Here is a 23000-nt window from a genome sequence, read left to right as displayed (position 1 = left end):
AAAACAGTATTTGGAATCGTCTGAACGTCCTCGTTACCCCCCCCCCCCCCTCTCATCTGGCTAGCTGGACCCCCTCCTGTTCCCTCACCCCATATCATCTCTACAAACTGGAACTCCTTCTGCTAATTTCCATCATCAGTCCTGGTGCATCTATTCTATAGCCTGTCCGTCCTGGGAGTGGATCTCTCCTGACTGGTTCTCCCCAAGGTTTCTCTTTTCCCACTGGGTTTTTGGAGTTTTTCCTTGCCGCCATGGAGGGTCTAAGGATGGAGGATGGCCAGGACATGAACTCATCTCATTCATCTACTGTATCTGACTGTGTATCAAACTGACTCTATAAAGCCCTCTGAGACAACCTCATTGTGATATAGGGCTATACAAATCAAACTGAATTGAATTGAAATTGAATTCCTATCCCTAGTGAACAGTATTGCTAAAGCCAAGAAACCTTTAACAATTGGGGAAGAACTCATTATGCCTGCGACCAAGGATATTTCCGTCACGTTTTAGGAGAGGCCGCTGTTAAAAGAAGGTTGATTCAGCGTATAGTGAATTACATTTACCCTGCACTTATTGTTTGTTTTATAGCCCTGTCGTGTTACTTTATTTTTTCTGTCACAGTACCAGGCCATGGTGCAAAAAGGTTGGGGACCACTGAGCTATACTATTGTGAATGGTGCGATGAGTATCAACGGGGTGGGGGGGTTGTTATTAATGAAAATATTTTAACACTCAAACCCTATATTATAGTCCTACACATCAGCATCATCATACCTTTGTTCTTGCCTCTCCTCTCACCCAACCATGCCCACCCTTTTTACGCCCACAAACCGGGCCCAGGTGCACCCGCACCCCGAGCACCCCCTTCACTCCTCCCCTGGAACTAACTGAAAATCTACAGGAAAAAACCCATGAGAGGAATTTCACCAGAAATTGCCATTTTTAGTCTCTAATAACTATGGCTGTCAAAATTATCGCGTTATCGGGCGTTAATCAACTTTTTAAATTAATCACGTTAAAATATTTGACGCATTTAACGCACATGCCCTGCTCAAACAGATTAAAATGACAGCAACTTGTGTTTTTGGGTGTTTTGCCGCTCTCTGCTGGCGCTTGGGTGCGACTGATTTTATGGGTTTCAGCATCATAATTATCATTGACATCAACAATGGCAAGCTACTGGTTTATTTTTTGATTGAAATCTTACATACTTTATTAAAACGAAAACATTAAGGGGGGTTTTAATATAACATTTCTATAACTTGTACTAACATTTATCTTTTAAGAACTACAAGTCTTTCTATCTATGGATCGCTTTAACAGAATGTTAATAATGTTAATGCCATCTTGTTGATTTATTGTTATAATAAACAAATACAGTACTTATGTACAGTATGTTGAATGTATATATCCATCTGGTGTCTTATCTTTCCATTCCAACAATAATTTAAAGAAAAATATAGCTGGTTTGAATTGCGATTAATTACGATTAATTAATTTTTAAGCTGTGATTACTCAATTAAAAATTTTAATCATTTGACAGCCCTAATAATAACATGAAAATAAAACACTGATGCGTAGAAAACAGAAGAGTCATACCACAGCCCTCCTCGTCGGTACCATCACCGCAGTCGTCCACGCTGTCGCACTTCCAGAACATGGGCTTGCAAAGCCCGTTCTTACAGTGGATATGATTGGAGCTGCACTCTAAAATAGCAAACAAGGCATTAGCTGAATAAGACAGTAGAGTAACAAGAAAATGAAAACAACGTACTGCAGTTGAACTCGTCGGTCATGTCTCCGCAGTCGTTCCAGCCGTCGCACTTGAGTTCAGACTTGATGCAACGTTGGTTCTTGCACTGGAACTGCTTGGGGCACGCTGCCGATCACCATGTGGGGAAATAACTGGGATTAGTAGGACTGCACTAAGGTGAGAGGAAGTCTGTAGTCCTCAGTCTTTGTCAAAATGAAGGACTATCTATCATAAACTTCAATCTCAGTTGATGGGAAACGGGGCACTAGGCCGCTCCGAAGGGGGCCCTATTCTGAAAAACTTAAAATTCAAATATTTTCAAAACCAAAGCTGCTTGCAACCTAAAACCAAAACAGGCACCTCCCTTAGGCATAGTATATGAGTCTCCATGAGCAGTGACATCAGAAAAATTCAAAGTACCGTATTGGCCCGAATATAGGACGGCCCTGATTATACGACGACCCCCTCTTTTTCAAGACTCAAGTTTGAAAAAAGACGTTTTGAACACCAAATTAATTTTTATACAGAAAATAATTACAGTACATCTGAAACAAATGATAACAACAATATATTTGAGAGAAAAAGCATGTTATTTTGCCTCATTCGAATCTTAATATCTGAACATTTAAATATGTAAACTAAAGTGCAATCACATTCGTAAATGAATGGCTTCTGGTTTTTGAAATGTAAATAAACCTATCTATTGTGATAAAACAACAAAATTTCAATAACTGCATTAACCATTAAAGTGAAGTCTAACTGTAACTGTAGTCTTGAAACAAATCTGATTAAGGAAAAACATTGCAATAAGATAATGCAAACTGGTTAAACTTGAGAGTAGCTGAGATCTGTCATGACAGAACATCACTTCAATGATATCTGGCGGCATCTAGCGTCGTGAATGGGTATAATGTCTAGACCCCAAATGTAAGACGACCCCCACTTTTTCAGTCTTATTTCAATGCAAAAAACACCGTCTTATATTCGGGCCAATACGGTAGTTCCCTAATAAAATCCAGATTATTTTTTAAATAAGTATAACAAAACTTAAAATGGCAATAAAATTCTCAGATTTTATGCTAAATGCACAAAAATCACCAAATGCAGAGATAATCACCTATATTCCGGATCAATAGCAATATTTAACATATCATACCTGTATAAGTTTTTGCCCGAAATCGCGATTTTTTTTTTTTAATTTAGTGCAATTTTGACATAAGTTTTAAACAGCTAATCAATCACTCTATTTTCATGTCAGAAAATTAATAAGGGAAAGCAGGCAGAATCATCTTAAATTCACACAACAAAAGCAAAATTAGCATTTTTCTTATACAATCGCAACTTATTTAAGTTGAATTCCGATGTCACTACTGCTTCATCACGTCTTGCCGGCAATCTGACCCTTGTCGTTTTTAGATTGGAAATATTACATAATATAAAACACGTAAAAAGCCGTTTTTTTTTTTTTTTTTTTTGTGTATGGACGGAGAAATGTCTAAATTACTAATTTTTTGCCCTAAAAACGGTCAGTTGGCCGAATATTACCTGATTATTTGAATGTAATGTTCCGCTATTGTGTGTGGATACAAGATCAAACATAGCGGCCATCACAAAACAAAGAGCTTTTGAAGCTGAAAATTCTTAAACGTGTGAATAAACGCGTAAATCCCGGAATTTCTATAGATATTAACGTAGAACAGTTTAGATTTAAAATATAAATATTAAATATGTAAATATTTACGTACGTAAATATTAGCAGTGCAACGGTTTGCGGTTCAAAGCCGAACCGTACGGTTCGCCCTGTACGGTTCAATACGCCTTTATGAACCGCGCCTTTTCGGTTTTGCAATTAATTTACTCCGAAACCTTGTGGAATGAATTGGTCGAGCTCTGTGTGCCTGTGTGTGACGTGAAGCACAGCTGTGGAGAAATTCCCGCCCCGCAAGTAAATGTCCGATCGCTGTCAAGCACCTGTGTAATAGAAGCAGAGAAACGCCCTCTCTCGCTTACGAGCGAAGTGTAAGTCAAACAAGAAAGAAAACAAAACGCTATGGCGAGCGGAGGAGTGGAGAGACCAAATTTTGAGGAAGCACCGGCTTTATCAAATCTGAGGTGTGGCAACATTTCGGTTCCCCCGTGGACTACAATGCGGAGGGAGAGAAAATATTGAAAAAAATAAAACAATTTGCAAGCATTGCTCAACGCTTGTTCCCTATGCTAATGGCAACACTTATAACATGACTCGAGCACCTCAGCCGGCATCACCCACAGATATTACTTTCTCAGAGCAGGACTACCCCGAAGATGACACCAGTGAAAACACAGGGCGGGCTTCGTTAATTTATTTGCAACGCTTGACCCGCGTTACATTGTTCCCTTGCGGACATATTTCTCCAACAACGTAATCCCCGACATTTATGAAATGGCACGCAAAGCTATCGAAGATGATTTCGCTAAAGCACATAGTTTCGCCCTGACCACTGATAGTTGGACGTCCTGTCTTACAGAGTGCTACTACCTAACTGTGACGGTCCACTATAACAAGTTGTACGGTCTTGCCGTAATTTGTACAAGTGAGCACTGATTTTTAAATGTATACGCCGTACGTTACGTTCAAAATCTGTACGTTTTTCGTGCATTACGTTTTTTTTCCTCTGTTCGGATTTTCTCACCCTTTTCGGCAACGAGACAATGCGCGTTAATACGTTGATTGAATGACGCCAGAAAAGTCAGAGACACGGAGAGGGAAGAGTGTTTGTTGTGACGCTGTAGCAAACGCGAGTCTAGGCTAGGTGGCTCCAATATTTCCTTATTGTAGCAGACAGCCTACAATCTACGCCTAGATATCTTATGCATAGAGAACTACATGCGAAATGACAAGACTCTAGCGTTAGTAAACAGCCGCCATTTTAAACATCTTAGGAAGGCTCTGTTGTAGTGAACCTTCCTAGCGAACTTAAGTAACTTTTTAACTAAAATACTCCTAAATCGGCAAAATCTTGACTTGAGTCTATCTTTAAAGGATGAAACAGTTTTAAAATTTTCACATGTTAAAAGCAGATAGAAGGGAACTAATGCAAAAACGGGAGCAATTTTATCAACTTTAATGGTTGATTCACAACATTAAATGACCTCCAAACATAGCAAAGGTTACTATGTTTTTGTTTTTTGTTTTTTGGAAAAAATGAAAAAAAAAAAAAAAAAAAAATGAAAGGTAACACCAGTTACTTTGCCAAGTAACTGTTTTACTACTGTGTGTGTATTTAGGTAGTTAGTCACAACACTAGGCAAAGAGCTAAGAGGTATTTTAACAGTCGAAAATGTTCGCATTTTAAGTGTTTATTTCATTTTCTTAAAAGCAAAGTAAAGGCAGTTAAAAAAAAAAAAAAAAAAAAAAAAAAAAAAAAAAAAAAAAGAAAGAAAGAAACCGAACCAGTGATCCCAAAACCGAGGTTCAAACCGAACCGTGGGCTAACTGAACCGTTTCACCCCTCGTAAATATACAGTTGTGGTCAAAAGTTTACATACACTTGTGAAGAACATAATGTCATGGCTCTCTTGAGTTTCCAGTTATTTCTACAACTCTGATTTTTCTCTGATAGAGTGATTGGAACAGATACTTCTTTGTCACAAAAAACATTCATGAAGTTTGGTTCTTTTATGACTTTATTATGGGTGAACAGAAAAAAATGATCAAATCTGCTGGGTCAAAAATATACATACAGCAGCGCTAATATTTGGTAACATGTCCCTTGGCCATTTTCACTTCAATTAGGCGCTTTTGGTAGCCATCCACAAGCTTGTGGCAAGCTTCTGGTTGAATCTTTGACCACTCCTCTTGACAGAATTGGTGCAGTTCAGTTAAATTTGATGGCTTTCTGACACGGACTTGTTTCTTCAGCATTGTCCACAAGTTCTCAATGGTGTTTAAGTCAGGACTTTGGGAACCTTAATTCTAGCCTGATTTAGCCATTCCATTACCACTTTTGATGTGTGTTTGGGGTCATTGTCCTGTTGGAACACCCAACTGCGCCCGAGACCCAATCTTTGGGCTGATGACATTAGGTTATCTTGAAGAATTTGAAGGTAATCCTCCTTCTTCATTATCCCATTTACTCTCTTTAAAGCACCAGTTCCATTGGCAGCGAAACAGCCCCACAGCATAATACTACCACCACCATGCTTGACGGTAGGCATGGTGTACTTGGGGTTAAAGGCCTCACCTTTTCTCCTCCCAACATATTGCTGGGCATTGTGGCCAAACAGCTCGATTTTTGTTTCGTCTGACCACAGAACTTTCCTCCAGAAGGTCTTATCTTTGTCCATGTGATCAGCAGCAAACTTCAGTCGAGCCTTAAGGTGCCGCTTTTGGAGCAAGGGCTTCCTTCTTGCACGGCAGCCTCTCAGTCCATGGAGATGCTTGACTGTGGACACTGACACCTGTGTTCCAGCAGCTTCTAATTCTTGGCAGATCTGCTTTTTGGTGATTTTCGGTTGAAGCTTCACCCTCCTGACCAATTTTCTCTCAGCAGCAGGTGATAGCTTGCGTTTTCTTCCTGATCGTGGCAGTGACAAAATAGTGCCATGCTCTTTATACTTACAAACAATTGTTTGCACTGTTGCTCTTGGGACCTGCAGCTGCTTTGAAATGGCTCCAAGTGACTTTCCTGACTTGTTCAAGTCAATGATTCGCTTTTTCAGATCCATGTATGTATATTTTACCCAGCAGATTTGATCAGTTTTTCTGTTAACCCATAATAAAGTCATAAAAGAACCAAACTTCATAAACGTTTTTTGTGACAAAGAAGTATCTGTTCCAATCACTCTATCGGAGAAAAATCAGAGTTGTAGAAATAACTGGAAACTCAAGAGAGCCATGACATTATGTTCTTCACAAGTGTATGTAAACTTTTGACCACAACTGTACGTAAATATTTCAAGCCAAAGTTAGGTAAATTTTTTTCCATTCATTTTTTTCCACAACGTTTCAAAGTGCATTCATGGTGCTATTTTACATAATAATTACCTTGAATACTTGACCAAATCACTCTTGAGACACTCCTGCCTGCTTGTATGCTCAAAAACTTTCGTCCTGTTTCCACCTAAATCCGGTGTTAGAACGCAGCGTGTGTTTGAGTTTATCGCAGTGAAAGCTGCCACGACGCTCTGCCTGGCTCGGCCGCCTACGGGAAGCCGTGGCGCAATGTCTGTAGGAGCTTTCTCGTCAACTGATAAAGTCTATGAGAGGCGGATCTAGGATTCTAGGGGAACAGCTCACGGATGGTATCCAAAGCCCTTTTCCAATTTGAAAAACCAAAGCTACTGAGGAGTGCGTCTTCGTTAGTGCGAATATTTGGCATCTTTTGGCCGAAATATGGGACTTCCCAGCGAATACGGGATGGTTGACACTTGGCGACCTAATAGCCAGCTTGCAAAAAAAAGTCAAAGCTTCATAAACCTGAAACACCTGTTCCTGCTGCTGCTTGTGGTGAAGCAGCTCGCTTCTTTAAAATACATTGAATATACACTAATATTGTATAAATAAATGATATACTTATTGTAGTCTCGCTGGACGTAGTTCCGGCGTCGCAATGGTGTGGCAACGTGACGCTCCTAATGGTTACTTCCGGAAATGCGGCACTCCTATTGGAGCGTTCACAGGCACAAAGGTGCACTGTTGTGAGTGATACCTTCATCATTGTAAATAGTGACAAGAAAACCCAAAAAGCACGCATGCTCTCTACTTGCTAACCCGGAACCTTCGGGCAACAAAAGCTCAATTAATTAACCTAATTAATAAGGCCTGAGACAAAAAACAAAATAATCAGACTCGGTGGATTGACTTGCATACATTCCAGGAATATAACAACCAAATTTAATTCCGATCTATCCACGAATACACAAGGAGTAGCCATTTTAGTTAGTGTACTCACCAAGAAAAACAACAAAGTGAGTGAGATCTAGAGCACTTCTCCTCCGGGCTCTACTCACTAATTCCCATGTAAACATAGCCCAAATATAACATTAGAAATTTCCGCTACTTACGATCGGCACTGTCAACCGCCTCAAACGTCGCGTTGAAGCCTCGGTCCACGTAAGATCCGTCGGAGTAAAACTGAACAGTCATTTGATTGGTGCTGCTAGTCTCCGTGACAGAGTTGTCTTCATGATCCCCGCAAAATCTAAAAGAAGGACACCCGAAATGTTATCGCGAAATTGGATTTTTCGTACGTTTGCGTAGATCTCACTTCTTCCCGTTGATCTGAACGTAGTCCTTGCGGCAGCCTTTGCTTCCACCCTGGCCCGGTTCGTCCATAAGGAACTTTTTGAAAGTCACCTTCACCGACTTTCCAGCAGGGACCTTGGAAGTTATTGAAAAGTTCATAGTAGAGCAGGGCGGTAAACCGAAAATTTACCGTCACCGAAATTCTTCACGATGACCGACGTAATTTTGACCATGTCGGTAAATTCGGTAATTTAATAAAACAAGAAAATATAGTCTTTTTATCCCACTTTGACGCTGTGTTGTTCGGCTATGTTCATTCCCCTTTAAGAAAGCAGACAGTGTGCTTATGTATGGAGTCACGTGGTTTTCAGGAAGCCAATCAAACAGAAGCCCGGTAGGCTAACGCTAGCAGCTAACGCTACAAGTAAACGGGATGGAGTCTGGTTTAAGTTAGCTTCGCCAAACTTTCACCCGACTTAAAGTATACTCTTGGTGGGTTTCAGACGGGCTTTCACCCGCTGTCCTCCCTGGTTCTAAATATAGTCTTTTTATCCCGCTTTGACGCTGTGTTGTTCGGCTATGTTCATTCCCCTTTAAGAAAGCAGACAGTGTGCGTACGTATGGAGTCACGTGGTTTTCAGGAAGCCAATCAAACAGAAGCCCGGTATGCTAACGCTAGCAGCTAACGCTACAAGTAAACGGGATGGAGTCTGGTTTAAGTTAGCTTCGCCAAACTTTCACCCGACTTAAAGTAAACTCTTGGCGGGTTCCAGACGGGCTTTCACCCGCTGTCCTCCCTGGTTCTCACGATATCAGGAGAGGATGCTTTCTTCTGGTAGCCAAGCCACAGGCTAACGCTAGCGGCTAACACCGGCTACAAATGAACGTGAACGAGTCGGACAGCAGTGTTGTTAGTAACGGCGTTACAATATAACGGCGTTACTAACGCCGTTATTTTTTTCAGTAGTGGGTAATCTAATTAATTACTTTTCTCATCTTGGCAACGCCGTTACCGTTACTGAGGACGGAAAGGCATGCGTTACTATGCGTTACTATATTGGTCGAAAAGTCTGAGGGAGACGGACTCACCGAGACGACAGCAGGAGTAGGGAGGAGGCAAGAAAGTTGTGACGCCGAGCAAACGCGATGCTAGGTAGCTCCAATAATACATGTCGTAGCCGATAGCCTACAAACTACGCCCGCATGCTATGGTAGATATGGTAGACATGGTAGATATCACATGTACTGTACATAGATATAACTAGATGCAAAATGACAGACATGGCACTAAATGAGTTAGTAGACAGCCGCCATCTTAAAGCAATAGACTTTTTAGGACGGCTCTGTTGTAGAGAACCTTCCTAGCGAACCTAAGTAACTTTTTATCTAAAATACTTCTAAATTGGCAAAATCTTGACTTGAATCTATCTTTAAATGATGAAACAGTTTTAAAACTTTCATATGTCGAAAGTAGAGCGAAGGGAACTAATGCAATAATGGGAGCAATTTTAACAACTTTTAACAGTTGATTCAGGGTAAAGGTTTTTTTTTTTTTTGAGGAAAAAAAACAAAAACTAATTATCACCAATTACTTTGCCAAGTAACTAATTACTCTTACATTCAGGTAACTGAGTTACTAACGCAATTACTTTTTGGGAGAAGTAATTTGTAACTATAATTAATTACTTTTTTTCAGTAAGATTAACAACACTGTCGGACAGCGGCTCTAACCTTGTCGAAACGGCTGAAATTAATGCGTGGACTGGGCACGGACTTCCATGTAGCAATCATCATGTCGCGGTATTTGGCATCTCTGTGTGATTTCTCTGAAAGCTTTCATGATGGTAAAGCACTCAGAATAAACTGTAATCCAACAGTGAAGCCTTTATATAATATGACAGTTTAATGGCCACAGCTATTTTTCTGTATGTGTTTGCTTTATTCTGCCATCATAAAACCTTAAACGTTTCATTGGCATCAGAGCAATACAGCTTTAATCTGGTTGTGTCTGTGTAGGGGGGTGCATGTATTAAAAAATGTTTCGGAAATTTTTTTTTTTTTTTAAATTAACTGAAACCTTGACGTAAACACTTGTGTTGAATAATTATGTCACAGCAGCCATTACCAATAAGTTGTCTGAAGTGTACTGTTAAAGCTGCAAGTCATTTGTGTTAGAATGACATGTTTCCACAGTCGTCATATTGATTTTATAATGTACATTTTTCAAGTCATACAAGCTGTTATAAATGTTCACACTAGAATTCTTATTGTTTACAAGATTTTTTTAAATACTTAATGTTTAGACTGCATGTGCAATTGTTAAATTGAAAGCTGGTTAAATAAATTTAACGAGAAACGGTTAATTTGTATTCCATGCATTGATTCAAATTTTCAAATTGTATAACAGTCTGCTTGGGCGAATTTATCGTCATTTATCGTTATCGAGGTAAATCTGCTCAATTTATCGCGATACGTACTTAAGGCCATATCGCCCAGCCCTAGTTCATAGTATGCATAAAAAAAATCGCAATACTGTACTGTATAAAAAGGAGTGTCCAAACTCTTTGTCTGAGGAAGAAAAATCCTTCACTTTTCATTTGTTAAACAATAAACACGTTGATATACATGAAGTAGCTACATATATTGTACAGCTTTAATACACATACAGTGGGGAGAACAAGTATTTGATACACTGCCAATGGGTTTTCCCATTGACAGTGTATCAAATACTTGTTCTCCCCACTGTATGTTAACGGATGCTGCTGTTCCCCATATAAATTTTATTACCTAAATGTGTGTGTATATACACATATACAGTGTATCACAAAAGTGAGTACACCCCTTGCATTTCTGCAGATATTTAAATATATCTTTTCATGGGACAACACTGACAAAATGACACTTTGACACAATGAAAAGTAGTCTGTGTGCAGCTTATATAATAGAGTTAATTTATTTTTCCCTCAAAATACAGGCATTAATATCTAAACCCCTGGCAACAAAACTGAGTACACCCCATAGAAACTACCTACATCCCTAAATGTCCAAATTGAGTACTGCTTGTCATTTTCCCTCCAAAATGTCATGTGACTCGTTACAGGAGTGCTGTCAGCATTTCTGCAGAGATTGAAGAGGTGTGGGGGGTCAGTCTGTTAGTGCTCAGACCATACGCCACACTCTACATCAAATTGGTGTGCATGGCTGTCACCCCAGGAGGAAGCCTTTTCTGAAGACGGTACACAAGAAAGCCCGCAAACAGTCCCATGAAAAGATATACTTAAATATCTGCAGAAATGCGAGGGGCGCACTCACAGTTGTGATACACTGTGTATATGGCGGAAAACACAGACAAGACTGAAAAAGCAGTTTTTGCTCTTGCACTTCTCTTTAAAAAAGAAACTGCTCTATTTTAAGCCAAAAATACTGTTGTGTTTGATAGAACAATGTTTATATGCTGCCATAGCAGATTCATTGCGCATTAAGCCCCCGAACTATTTTAAATTTGTCCGTTTTACCCTGAAAACCCCCGTTTACAGACGTCGCGCAACCGTTTTTGTTTCAACCCAGCCATGAAAACAATTATATTTATCATTCAAAATGTCTGTCATTTTTATCTTAGAATCATTAATTGATGTCTAATATTTCGTTTAAAAAAAAAAAAAAAACGACTTTAAAGAATTATTCACTCGCATAATTTAAACTTTTAAACAAATGACGTCACAATGAAAAAAAATAACTATCATAACTATCGCTAAATTGTTTTTTTTTTTTTTGTTACTGTCACATTTTCCCCGATATGTTAGATGATAAATAATCGATCCAAACAAAGAAAAAACAAACAAACATTTTTTTAAAAGGGTAAACGTATGAAAAAGAAAATCTCAACCACTCCTTGATGTCTGCGATTTCTGCATTGCGACCCATGTTATATTACCATGTTTCACCCATAAAATCCCCCAAAAATCCAGCTGTGGCCATTCACAGCTGTGTTTTGATGCGACATGGAGTTTTTGGATAGAAACAAGGTAAGTACGCGATAATATCTCGTTAAAGTCATGGCGTCTGTAATTCTGCTCTCACCTCCAAATATGGTTTTGCTGTTTAAAAAAACATTAAAAAAAAAAAAAATGCCCTCCTGTCCAAAATTTTTCTTCCCCCAGAAAATTGAGATTTTAAGCTTTCCAATGATGTATCACACATGCATATCGGAAAATTTTGAAATTTGGCCAAATTGGGGGTCTCAGAGCGGAAAGTCAAGTCATATATATATATATATATATATATATATATATATATATACAGGGGTGCACATATTTTTTTTTTGCCCAGGTTCTCAGAGGAGGACCTGGCGATGTGACTTGGTCCTCATTGAGCTTGAGAGCCGACCCGCCTGATGCGAAAAAATTATGACAAGCTTTACTTAGAGCTAATTACCTTTAATTCATTATACAAACAATTAACGCTTGATTAACATCAACTGGCACAACAAAATTGCCATTACTTTGAAGTGAAAAGTAAAGGAATAAAAATAAAAGCACTAATTCAAAATAAAAGGCATTCATATGCGACTCCCACATTAACTCCAAGCCTTTGTAAAAGTGGGATGTCCTCCTCATAAGAGCTCATTGAACGTGCATGTTTAGCTTTGTGAAATGCGAGCAAAAACACATTTGTCAGTTCATGGCGCTTTTCTTCAATTTTTTTCCGCCACTTGTCCATAGGGCGAGTGGGGTCCTGTCTTGACATCGATAGTTTTCTTAATTGCCACATGCTGTTTTTTTCGTGCTTTTCAAAGTTTGGATGGCTAAAATTCTTTGACCCTACATAAAATGCACTGCTCTTATTAACGACATTGGGATTCTCACGGCAAATGTTGCACCACATTTCCATGCGAGCAGCATTTGCTTCTAGCCATGGTACCTCCTGCCGCCACTTTTCAGCAAAAGTCCTTTTTTCCGGTAGCTCCGGTGACGTCTCTGTCGTCCGTCTGTCTTTTGACGGGGGTGGGGGAACACGGAAGTAATTACTCATGGGGCCTGCCTCTTTGACATTTCGAGAAGTGATTTTCTCGTGTCCGCCGCAAATACAGTGGTCAGCCATCGGTACGCAAAAGCGTATGGAAACCGTTGAGGCCCAGGGCATTTGTCTACCTCCAGTACGCATGCGGACCACCTATGTGCACCCCTGCCTATAACCCTATAAATGTTTTGGTAGTTTTAGTTAAAGCAGACACTGTATTTTCATCTGTGTGATTTTGACATAGATCAGATCACATTTGATGGGGATTTTATGCAGAAATGTGAGAAATTCCAAAAGGTTCAGATACTTTTTCATACCACTGTATATAAATTTGCATCTGATGGGCATGTGGAACTCAAGCTTCTTGTGCTGTGGGATAGAAAAGTAGTTCGGGCACATAAGCGGATTTTAAGCGGGGGGACAGGGGTGGCCGAAAAGCGTCATTGCATGTAATTGACTTTCCTATGTATTTAAAAGTTGTAAAGTAATAAAACTGCAACAAAAATGAATGAAATGAACAAGAAAAATTATATTTTTATAATGGGTCAAAATTATTTTTCGAACAGATCATGTGACTAGCAACGTAGACTGTCATTTGCTTTGCATATAATCCCCCCCCCCCCCCCCAAAAAAAAAATAGGGGAGGGCAATTTTATTTTTCAAATGATTTTATTCGTTGATTTTTTTTTTTTGTTTTTGATTGAAGCAACTTTTTGGGGGGATTGAATGGTTTAGACACAAAAGTCCTACCCATAATATAGCCCAAACACAAAACGGATTGTTTGATTGAATAATAAAGACAAAAATGTCCTTGCCAAAATTTGGCCCAAATCAACATTACTTAAAAAAAAAAATTAAAAAAAAAAAAAAAAAATTTAATCAAAGAAAAAAAGCATTCACATGCATTTAAACAAAAAAATGCGTTTGAAATTTCAAACAAATTTTTTGGGGATTGAAGCGACTTTTTTTGTGTGTCTTTGAATAATAAAGACAAAAATCTACCCTACATATGGCTCCGCCCAGGGGATACAATTTTTGACTGTAGTAACTACACTGGCACGACACCGGCGGGCGTACCATATTCAATGGATGACGATCTTGGTGAAAAGTATAAAACGCTTATTGTCAACTTATTATTATAAATATTCCTGAGAGTTTATTGCTGCAAACCCTGCATTTCGGGGTCATCAACATGTTGTGCCCCCCCTGCCCCAAAAGTCAAACCCCGCCTATGTTCTGGCACCCCTGCAGCATATTATCGTCTGGCTTTTTTTTTTTTTTTACCTCAATGGTCCACTCGCAGGAAGTCCCAGGTGGGTAATAATTAGGAAAGTTGGGAGAAGTAAAACTTCCCACGTTGCCCGTCAGCCGTCCGCCGCACCTTGTATCTGTTTGAGAAAAAAAAAAAAAAACTCATTTCAACTCTGCCATATTTTCACACGAGTGTTTTTTTGGGGGGGGTGTCTGTGCGTTGCTTCCTACTGGTGCTGCCGCGTCGCACCTGCGACACTTGCGCTCGGAAGCCCGGGTAGTTTTTCTCTTGGTTGGTCGCCATAGTGACCAGCATCACATTGCCTGATGATAGGAAAGCTAAAGGCTCGCTGGGGGCGTAGTAGCCACACATCCTGAAGACAAAATGGAATTTTTAGTTCACGCATTGGCTGCCGTTGACGGTGATAGGCGTCCAATTCGTTTGAGGAGGGAGGGTTGGCGGCAGATGAACGACCATTTTTTGCTAACTTCCCTGTTCAAGTGGATAGGATTTCTACTAGAGATAAACTCATTCATGTAATAATGATTAATTACACTATAGTCAAAAGTCTTATATTCACTAATAACTACTACTATGACTGCATTACTTATGGTCAGTTCATTTAAATGAAAAATAAGTTGTTTTTCTTAATTTTACTTGACTCATTTTAATATAAAAAAAAAAACACTAATATTTCTAGTCTAATAATGATAAAAAGTACATATAGAAATAAACATATATATATATATATATTTTAATAAATTGTATCCAATTCATCCAATAAAAAAATGTTTTTTGTTGTTGTTGTTTTTTTAAATTCTATTTTCTATCTTAATTTTCTATCTAAATGTCAGGAAATAATTATACAAATATAAAATGGAAATTCTTTTTTATTTATGATTAATTAATGAAGAAAATGAAATACTCATTTTTACTTCTACTAATATTTTCAATTGGTGAATAATGAAATTAACTCAAATTCATATAAATATTTTTGGATTTACAAATTTACAAAATACATTATGAAATAATTACATTAATAAATATACAGTATATATATATATATATATATATATATATATATATATAATTATTATTATATGTATTTACTAACATTTACTTTACGTAAAATTATTTTAAACAAGTTTTCACTCTTTAAAAATTTCAGTAAATTCATAACTGATGAACAAAATGAAAAAATCATTTTATATACTTCTTGTATTTTCATATAATATATAATGAAATACCATGTAATGAACAAATATTTTGAAAATACGTACATATTTTGCCCTTTTTATTAATGTAGTTGTACTAATATTTCATGAAATTCTGACAATAATATATAGTACTTTTAAAAATGGCTATGTGTTTTTTTTTTTTTTTTAACAAAATATTTGCTACTCTATTAAATATTGGATTTGTATACTGTATTGTACTTTTTTATATCGTATTGTTTAGTTTGGGATTTACACATTTAAATAGATTTCAATTTAGTTATCCAGTTTAAAAGCATTATATATAGTCATGACCAATCAGAAACATAATTTGTATATAACATATGTATTGTAGGGACGTCATATAACCAGCAGAGGTCCTCCACGCGCTACAAAGTCATTTCCAAACTCACTCCTGCACGACGCTGGTTTCTATGGCCACCAGGGAGTCGTAGATCTTGACGAAGTCGTTCCTGCAGTTCTCCTCCAAGTTCATGGTGTCGAAGTCCAGCTTGATGACGTAGCCTGGGTCGGCCCGAACCTGCCACTGCATGAAGGTGTTGGGTGGGTACGGGCTGTCGGGGAAGCCCGGGGACCTTATCTGCCCGATGTGATTCGTCCTGGTGTGCTCGGAAAACCTAAAAAATTCTTGAGGCATGAAACGAAAATCATTTAAAGATATTTAAAAATAATAAATAAAATAAAAACCCTGAAAAACATGTATATTGATTAAAACTCGTGAGATAAATACATTTTGTGTGAATGTTAACTCATTCACTGCCACTGACTGCGACAGACGTCCAATCTATTTCAACGAGAAAAGTTAGCGGTGAATGATCATGTTTCAGGGACATTGACGGCGATTGACATCTAATCTGTTTTGACTGGGAGGTGCCAGCCAAGTCAAAACAGATTCGACTTCTAGCACTGTCAATGGCAGTAAATGAGTTAATGCTGTGCTTCAACCTTTTCCAGGGCAAGTGACTATTTTTGACAAGATGTAAAACTTTTACACCATTCATAATGTAATACTTTTTAATTAATTATTGTATTTTTACTTTTTTTTTTTTTTTTTTTTTTAGAATTCATAAGTACCTTTAGAAATGAATGAAATGGAAACAAAACATTTGTTCAGAACATGCAATTTCTCAAGAAATTGCCTGGGGATGCTTTGCTGATCGGTCTGTTGATTTTGGGGCATCCCGAGGTCACTTCCTGTATATGTTAGGGCATTACCAGGTCACTTCCTATCGATTTCGAGGCACTCCCAGGTCCCTTCCTGCTGATTTTGGGCATTCCTAGGTCACATCCTGTTGATTTAGTTTCAATTCCAGATCACATCCTTGTTGATTATCACTTCCTATTTATTTTAGGGCATTCCCAGATCACTTCCTATCGATTTCGAGGCATTCCCAGATACCTTCCTATTGACTTCAGGGCATTCCCAGATCACTTCCTATGGACTTCAGGGCATTTCCAGATCACTTCCCATTGACTTCGGGGCATTACCAGATCATTTCCCATTGATTTTGGGACATTCCCAGATCACTTCCTATTGACTTTGGGGCATTCCCAGATCACATCCTATTGATTTTGGGGCATTTCCAGATCACTTCCTATTGACTTTGGGGCATTCCCAGATCACATCCTATTGATTTCAGGGCATTCCCAGGTCACTTCCTATTGATTTCGAGGCATTCCCAGGTCACTTCCTATTGATTAAGTTTCAATAGGGTACCGCACGAATGCTATTGTTAGACCGTGACGTCGCCATCGTAACGCGGAAGTGGGTCATTATAGACACGCCCTCGCATACAATTCATGTTATTTCTGCTTGTTTTCTCCGGTAATCTTTCAAAAAAGAACATGCCGATGAAACACTGCTGCTATGGAACTTATAGAAACGACTCTAGACATTACGACATATGAAGGATTTTTTCTTCATACGTTTCCCGATACCAAAAACTCGGAGGAAAAAATGTGAACAATAGAACGTCAACTTGTGCGGACGTCCAAATGACCAGTTTAACACCAGCAAGGTGAAGCCATTCACATTTCATATGCAGTAAACATTTTGTTGGGGGCCATGGCCCTACAGAGGACGAATATTTTGATATTTTTAATTATTTTTTAGCGTGGCATTTTTTTGCCGTGCTGCTTCTGTCTGACAATGAATGACCTGAAAAAACATTAAAATGGTATCTGACTGCCACTGTTACCTTTTCTGTTAAAAAAAAAAAAAAAAAAAATTGTTATTAATGAAAAAATTAAAAAATGTTCGTTGGCTGTCACTGAGTAGAATTTGCGATCGCTACACAAAAATAGCAATGTAAATTGCCCCCAAGAACTGTCAGAGACGTAAGACAACCAGAGGATATGATATTTAAGAAAGACAGGGCATATGGTGGTAAAGGATAGATTGCTGAAAAAGGAGTGTCATTGACAGTGGTGTAAGGCAATGCACACAAGAAAAAGGTGTCAACAGAAAAGCTAACGCTGGATCACGTCGGCCCCCCCCCGTCTTTTTCAGCCCTCGACACTCAAGCCATCTCTTTAACTGAACATTTGTATGTTCTTCCACATCTTTAACAGTGAATTTGGCACCAGGGACATCATTTTCGGACAGAATTCGTAGGTTTAGCTCAGTATACATCTCGTTCGTACAATATTTCCATGCATTTACTATTAGGGACAAACAGGAGGTTGACCCGCCTAGCAACAATTGCTAACGTCATGAATATTATTGAGCAAAAGGGACGTGTTGCTTGCGGTACGCCATTCTAGATCACATCCTCGTTGATTATCACTTCCTATTTTAGTGCATTCCCACGTCACGTCCTATTGATTTGGGGGCATTACAACTTGCTGGCTGGTAAACTCTAGGGCTGCAGCTATCGATTATTATAGTAGTCGATTAATCGATGAACTAGTTGGTTCGAATAATCGAGTAATCAAATAAGTAACATGAAAAATACCTGAGCTGAGCCACAAACGGTATAAAAAAATAAAATAAATAAGGACCTATGTACAAAAAAAGAAAAATTGGCTAACTTACCTAGCAAAATTCCGCTAGCTTAAATGCTATAAAATGCCAATGTTTTTTTACAATGCTCCTAACAAATGGTTCAAACACATATTCCCACAAAAAATATGCCTATAAACTAAATTATGAATGCATTAAAAAACAAGAGCTCAAACAAAAACTTAGCTTACGTTGGTCTGAACAGGGAGCAGTTGGATTGAGCCATGTGAAATGAGGCAGATCAAATTGTAGTGTATTCACCCTAATCAATAAAGCGAAATGCAAACACTTTCAAAATAAACCATTACAATGCCACTTTAATTAAACGAATACTCGAAGCAACAAAAATTAATTTGATTTTTTTTTTTTGTAATCGAATACTCAAGTTAATCGATTAATCCTTGCAGCACTAGTAAACTCCCTGGTGTCACTTCCTGTTGATTTTGGGGCATCCCTAGGTCACTTTCTGTTACATTTTTTAGGCATTGTGTGTCTCTTCTTAGGGCATTCATTGGTAACTTCCTTTTGACCTCCAGGCAGTTATGGGTAACTTCCTATTTAATTTAGGGCATATCCAGGTCACTTCCTTTTAATTATGGGGCATTTCCGGGTCACTTACTATTGAATTTGGGGCAATCCCAGGTCACTTGCTGTTGATTTAGCATCAATTCCAAATCACTTCCTCGTTGAGTATCAATTCTTATTGATTTTGGGGAATTCCCAGGTCACTTCCTATTGATTTTGGGGCAATCCAACTTGCTGGTAGGTAAACTCCCTCGGGTCACTTCCTGTCGATTTTGGGGCATCCCTAGGTCAATTCCTGTTGATTTCTGGGCCTTCAATGTGTCACTTCCTGCCTATTTTAGGGCATTCATTGGTAACTTCCTATTGATTTTCAGGCAGATATGGGTCACTGGTTGATTCTGGGACATTCCCAGGTCACTTCCTGTTGAAATTTCTGGCATTTATAGGTCACTTCCTTTTGATTTTTGTGACACTTCCAAAATCAACACATTTTGGGGCTGCCAGGCTTATAAAGTAAAAGGGTAAACCCTGCTCTAATTATGAACAAAAAAAAAAAGATTCAAAAAAGCAGACTTACTCCTGAATTTCGTAGAAAACAACCGGGAATCAAGTTCTGTAAAACAAAAAACACAATCAATCCAGTAGCAATTATTTGCTAGCTAGCAAATTTTTGAGGCAACCGGTCGTACCCGATGATATGACGTCCTCCAGCAGCAAAGAGTTTCCCGGCCTGTAGATGCTGCGCTGCTCTTTCTCCACCAGTTTATCCATTGTGGACATGGCGTGGTCCACCGCCGACTCCTGGCCGCTGGGAACGCTGAACTCAGAAATGTAGTAAGCGATCACGCTCCCCTCGCTGAAAGCCTGAACGGTGGAGCCCACATAGTATTTGGACAGCTGTGGACTTTTGCTGTAGAGCATTTTGAGCTGCCAAAAATGCAAGATGACCGTGAGGGTGGTTCATTAAAAAAACTACATCATCATCATCATCATACCTGCGTCTTAACCTGTTTGGCCAGAGCCTTGAACTCGGAACTGTTGGTGTTCTCGTAGGCGTTGTCGAACACCTGGTTGGTGATCCTCATAGAGCCGCTGTACATCTTCTTTACGCGCACGTCTTTACGGTCTGCGAGGACGTATGGATAAACTTTTTTTTTTTTTTTTTTTTACAGCAGAATAACGTTAGGTAACTCCGGCAAAAAAAATGTATCACAATTTTTTTCCAATATTGTCTGACTGCTATCATGATTTTTTTTTTTTCTTTTAATCTTGGTTTAGATAGTGTAACGATCTCAATGAAATAAAAGGCTGCCATGATTAATGAAGAACAAAAAAAAAAAAAAAAAAAAATTATGTTAACTGTTTGGATGAGTTTAAAGACATTTGAAGCTTGTCAAAATCCTTTGAATACTGTAACATACCGTAATTTTTGCACTATAAGGCACGTCTGACTATAGGCTGCAGCTGTCCTTACTGTATTATGGGATATTTACACCAAAAGATATTAACCGGTAACACTTTATTTGACAGCAGCATCATACGACTGTCATAAGACCAAATGAACCACTATGAAGCTTTGAACCAATTGGCTGCAAAGCTTCATTGTTTCAAGAAGCTTCATTTGGCCATCACTGCACCCTTGGGGGAGACAGTTAACCTCTGCTGACACCCGCTGTCAACACTGTTGTTGTCCAACATACCTCTTAGCATGCATTGCAGCGCTACAGATGTAAATTCAATCAAAACTAATGTTCTGTGCTAACTATTTCTTCAGTTACTGTGACAGTTGTTTCATTACTTGCTAATTATGGTATTTGGTAACACTTTATTTGACAGTAATGCCACAAGACTGTCATTAGACAATCATAATTATGTCATGACACCATAATGAGCATTTAATGAATGATTCTAACTAGGGCTGTCAAAATTATCGCGTTAACGGGCGGTAATTAATTTTTTTAACAAATCACGTTAAAATATTTGACGCAATTAACGCACATGTCCCGCTCAGACAGATTTAAATGACAGTAGAGTGAAATGCCCACTTGTTAATTGTGTTTTATGGAGTTTTGCTGCCCTCTGCTGGCGCTTGGGTGCGACTGATTTTATAGGCTTCAGCACCCATGAGCATTGTGCAAGTAATTATTGACATCAACAATAGCGGGCTACTAGTTTATTTTTTGATGGAAAATTTTACACATTAAAACGAAAACATTAAGAGGGGTTTTAATATAAAATTTCTATAATTTGTACAAACATTTATCTTTTAAGAACTACAAGCCTTTCTATCCATGGATCGCTTTAACAGAATGTTAATCAATGTTAATGCCATCATGTTGGTTTATTGTTATAATAAACAAATACAGTTCTTATGTACCGTATGTTGAATGTATATATCCATCTTGTGTCTTATCTTTCCATTCCAACAATTTATTTTACAGAATATATATATAATTTACAGAAAAATATGGCATATTTTATAGATGGTTTGAATTGCGATTAATTGTGATTAATTACGATTAATTAATTTTTAAGCTGTAATTAACTCGATTAAAAATTTTAATCGTTTGACAGCCCTACTTATAACAGATGTCATTTTGTGTTATCTGGCAAATTGTCTCACTTTTGAATGGATGTAAATGATCCAGCTGGATATAAATAAGAGTTAGTGACCTAATTTGCCGAATGACACTTAATGACATAAGCCCAATCCCATTATAGTGTCATGTCATATTTATGACAGTCTTATGACAGTGTTATGACGCTGCTGTCAAATAAAGTGTTACCTATGAACCCAAATAAATCAACAAATAAGCCGCACTGGACTATAAGCCGCAGGATTTAAAATGAAGGTAAAAAGTAGCGGCGTATAGTCTAAAAATTACGGTAAGCAGTTTCATACTTAGATAATATCCACAGTAAGGGTACGAACACATATCGAAAAGTTGATACTGTATATCGCATTACTTTGTAGCTCAAAAGGTTATCAATATGTTCCCACCAACAATTGATATATCGTTTTAAAAAGGTGTCTCTGTTTAATAAAACCAATCGGTTGCAACCAAAATCTAGAACAGTGTTTTTCAACCTTTTCTGTGTCACGGCACGTTTTTACATTGGAAAAAATGTCGCGGCACATCACAAACCAAAAATGTTCCAAAATTATTTTCTGTACAGTATATTCATTCATTCATTCATTTTCCATGCCGCTTATTCCTCACGAGGGTCGCGGAGGTGCTGGAGCCTATCCCAGCTAACTTCGGGCAGTAGGCAGGGGACACCCTGAATTGGTTGCCAGCCAATCGCAGGGCACAAGGAGACACACAACCATTCACGCACACTCTCACACCTATGGACAATTTAGAGTGTTCAATCAGCCTACCATGCATGTTTTTGGGATGTGGGAGGAAACCGGAGTTCCCGGAGGAAACCCACGCAGGCACGGGGAGAACATGCAAACTCCACACAGGAAGGCCGAAGCCCGGGATTGAACCCTTGATCTCAGAACTGTGAGGCGGACGTGCTAACCACTCAGCCACCGTGCCGCCTGTACAGTATATTTAATCATAAAATAATCTCTCAATATTTATACTTACTCAGTGTGAAACTTCAGCCTGTATGGATAAACACAAAGTCGATATCCTGGCAGGAATCTTCTTCAACAGCTCATAGTCTCTCTGTTTTTATTTTTTTTAATAGCAGTTAGGCTTTAAAAGCTCAGAATTGTCAGGCAGGGGGACTTTAGAAATGTCTTTAAGTGCATCGGGGCAAGCATCTCACTGACAATGGCTTTGCAGGCGGTTAGTATTGTCTCTTTTTGGATTCTGCAAAAAGTTTAGCAACAAGCTAACTGGCTTTAAGTGCTTGCTCTTTTACCTTTGTAGTGTTTCTAAAAAAAAGTTGCCTTTTTTCTCTGTTTTAATGGAGGCGAACAAAATAGCCAGTCGACTTGTCTTGAAACGAGAGCAAATGCAACTGCTCGCGTCACG

General features: G+C 38.5%; 1 protein-coding gene across 1 annotated transcript in view; it reads right to left on the bottom strand.

Annotated features, from left to right (window-relative positions):
* Positions 1 to 23000, bottom strand: part of LOC130917807 (suppressor of tumorigenicity 14 protein homolog) — a 48789-nt gene that overhangs the window by 17236 nt on the left and 8553 nt on the right. Inside the window, exons 3-12 of the mRNA XM_057839527.1 lie at positions 20007 to 20137; positions 19701 to 19938; positions 19589 to 19624; positions 15878 to 16112; positions 14481 to 14623; positions 14283 to 14386; positions 8002 to 8114; positions 7799 to 7935; positions 1775 to 1879; positions 1600 to 1707 (exon numbers count right to left, since the gene is read on the bottom strand). Coding sequence (XP_057695510.1) covers positions 1600 to 1707; positions 1775 to 1879; positions 7799 to 7935; positions 8002 to 8114; positions 14283 to 14386; positions 14481 to 14623; positions 15878 to 16112; positions 19589 to 19624; positions 19701 to 19938; positions 20007 to 20137 — 1350 coding nt within the window. The remainder of the gene's footprint in view (positions 1 to 1599; positions 1708 to 1774; positions 1880 to 7798; positions 7936 to 8001; positions 8115 to 14282; positions 14387 to 14480; positions 14624 to 15877; positions 16113 to 19588; positions 19625 to 19700; positions 19939 to 20006; positions 20138 to 23000) is intronic.

This window comes from Corythoichthys intestinalis, chromosome 6 (assembly GCF_030265065.1).
Source record: "Corythoichthys intestinalis isolate RoL2023-P3 chromosome 6, ASM3026506v1, whole genome shotgun sequence".
Taxonomy (NCBI): domain Eukaryota; kingdom Metazoa; phylum Chordata; class Actinopteri; order Syngnathiformes; family Syngnathidae; genus Corythoichthys; species Corythoichthys intestinalis.
The sequence above is the reverse complement of the archived record's forward strand: the minus strand, read 5'-3'. Positions and strand labels throughout refer to the sequence as shown.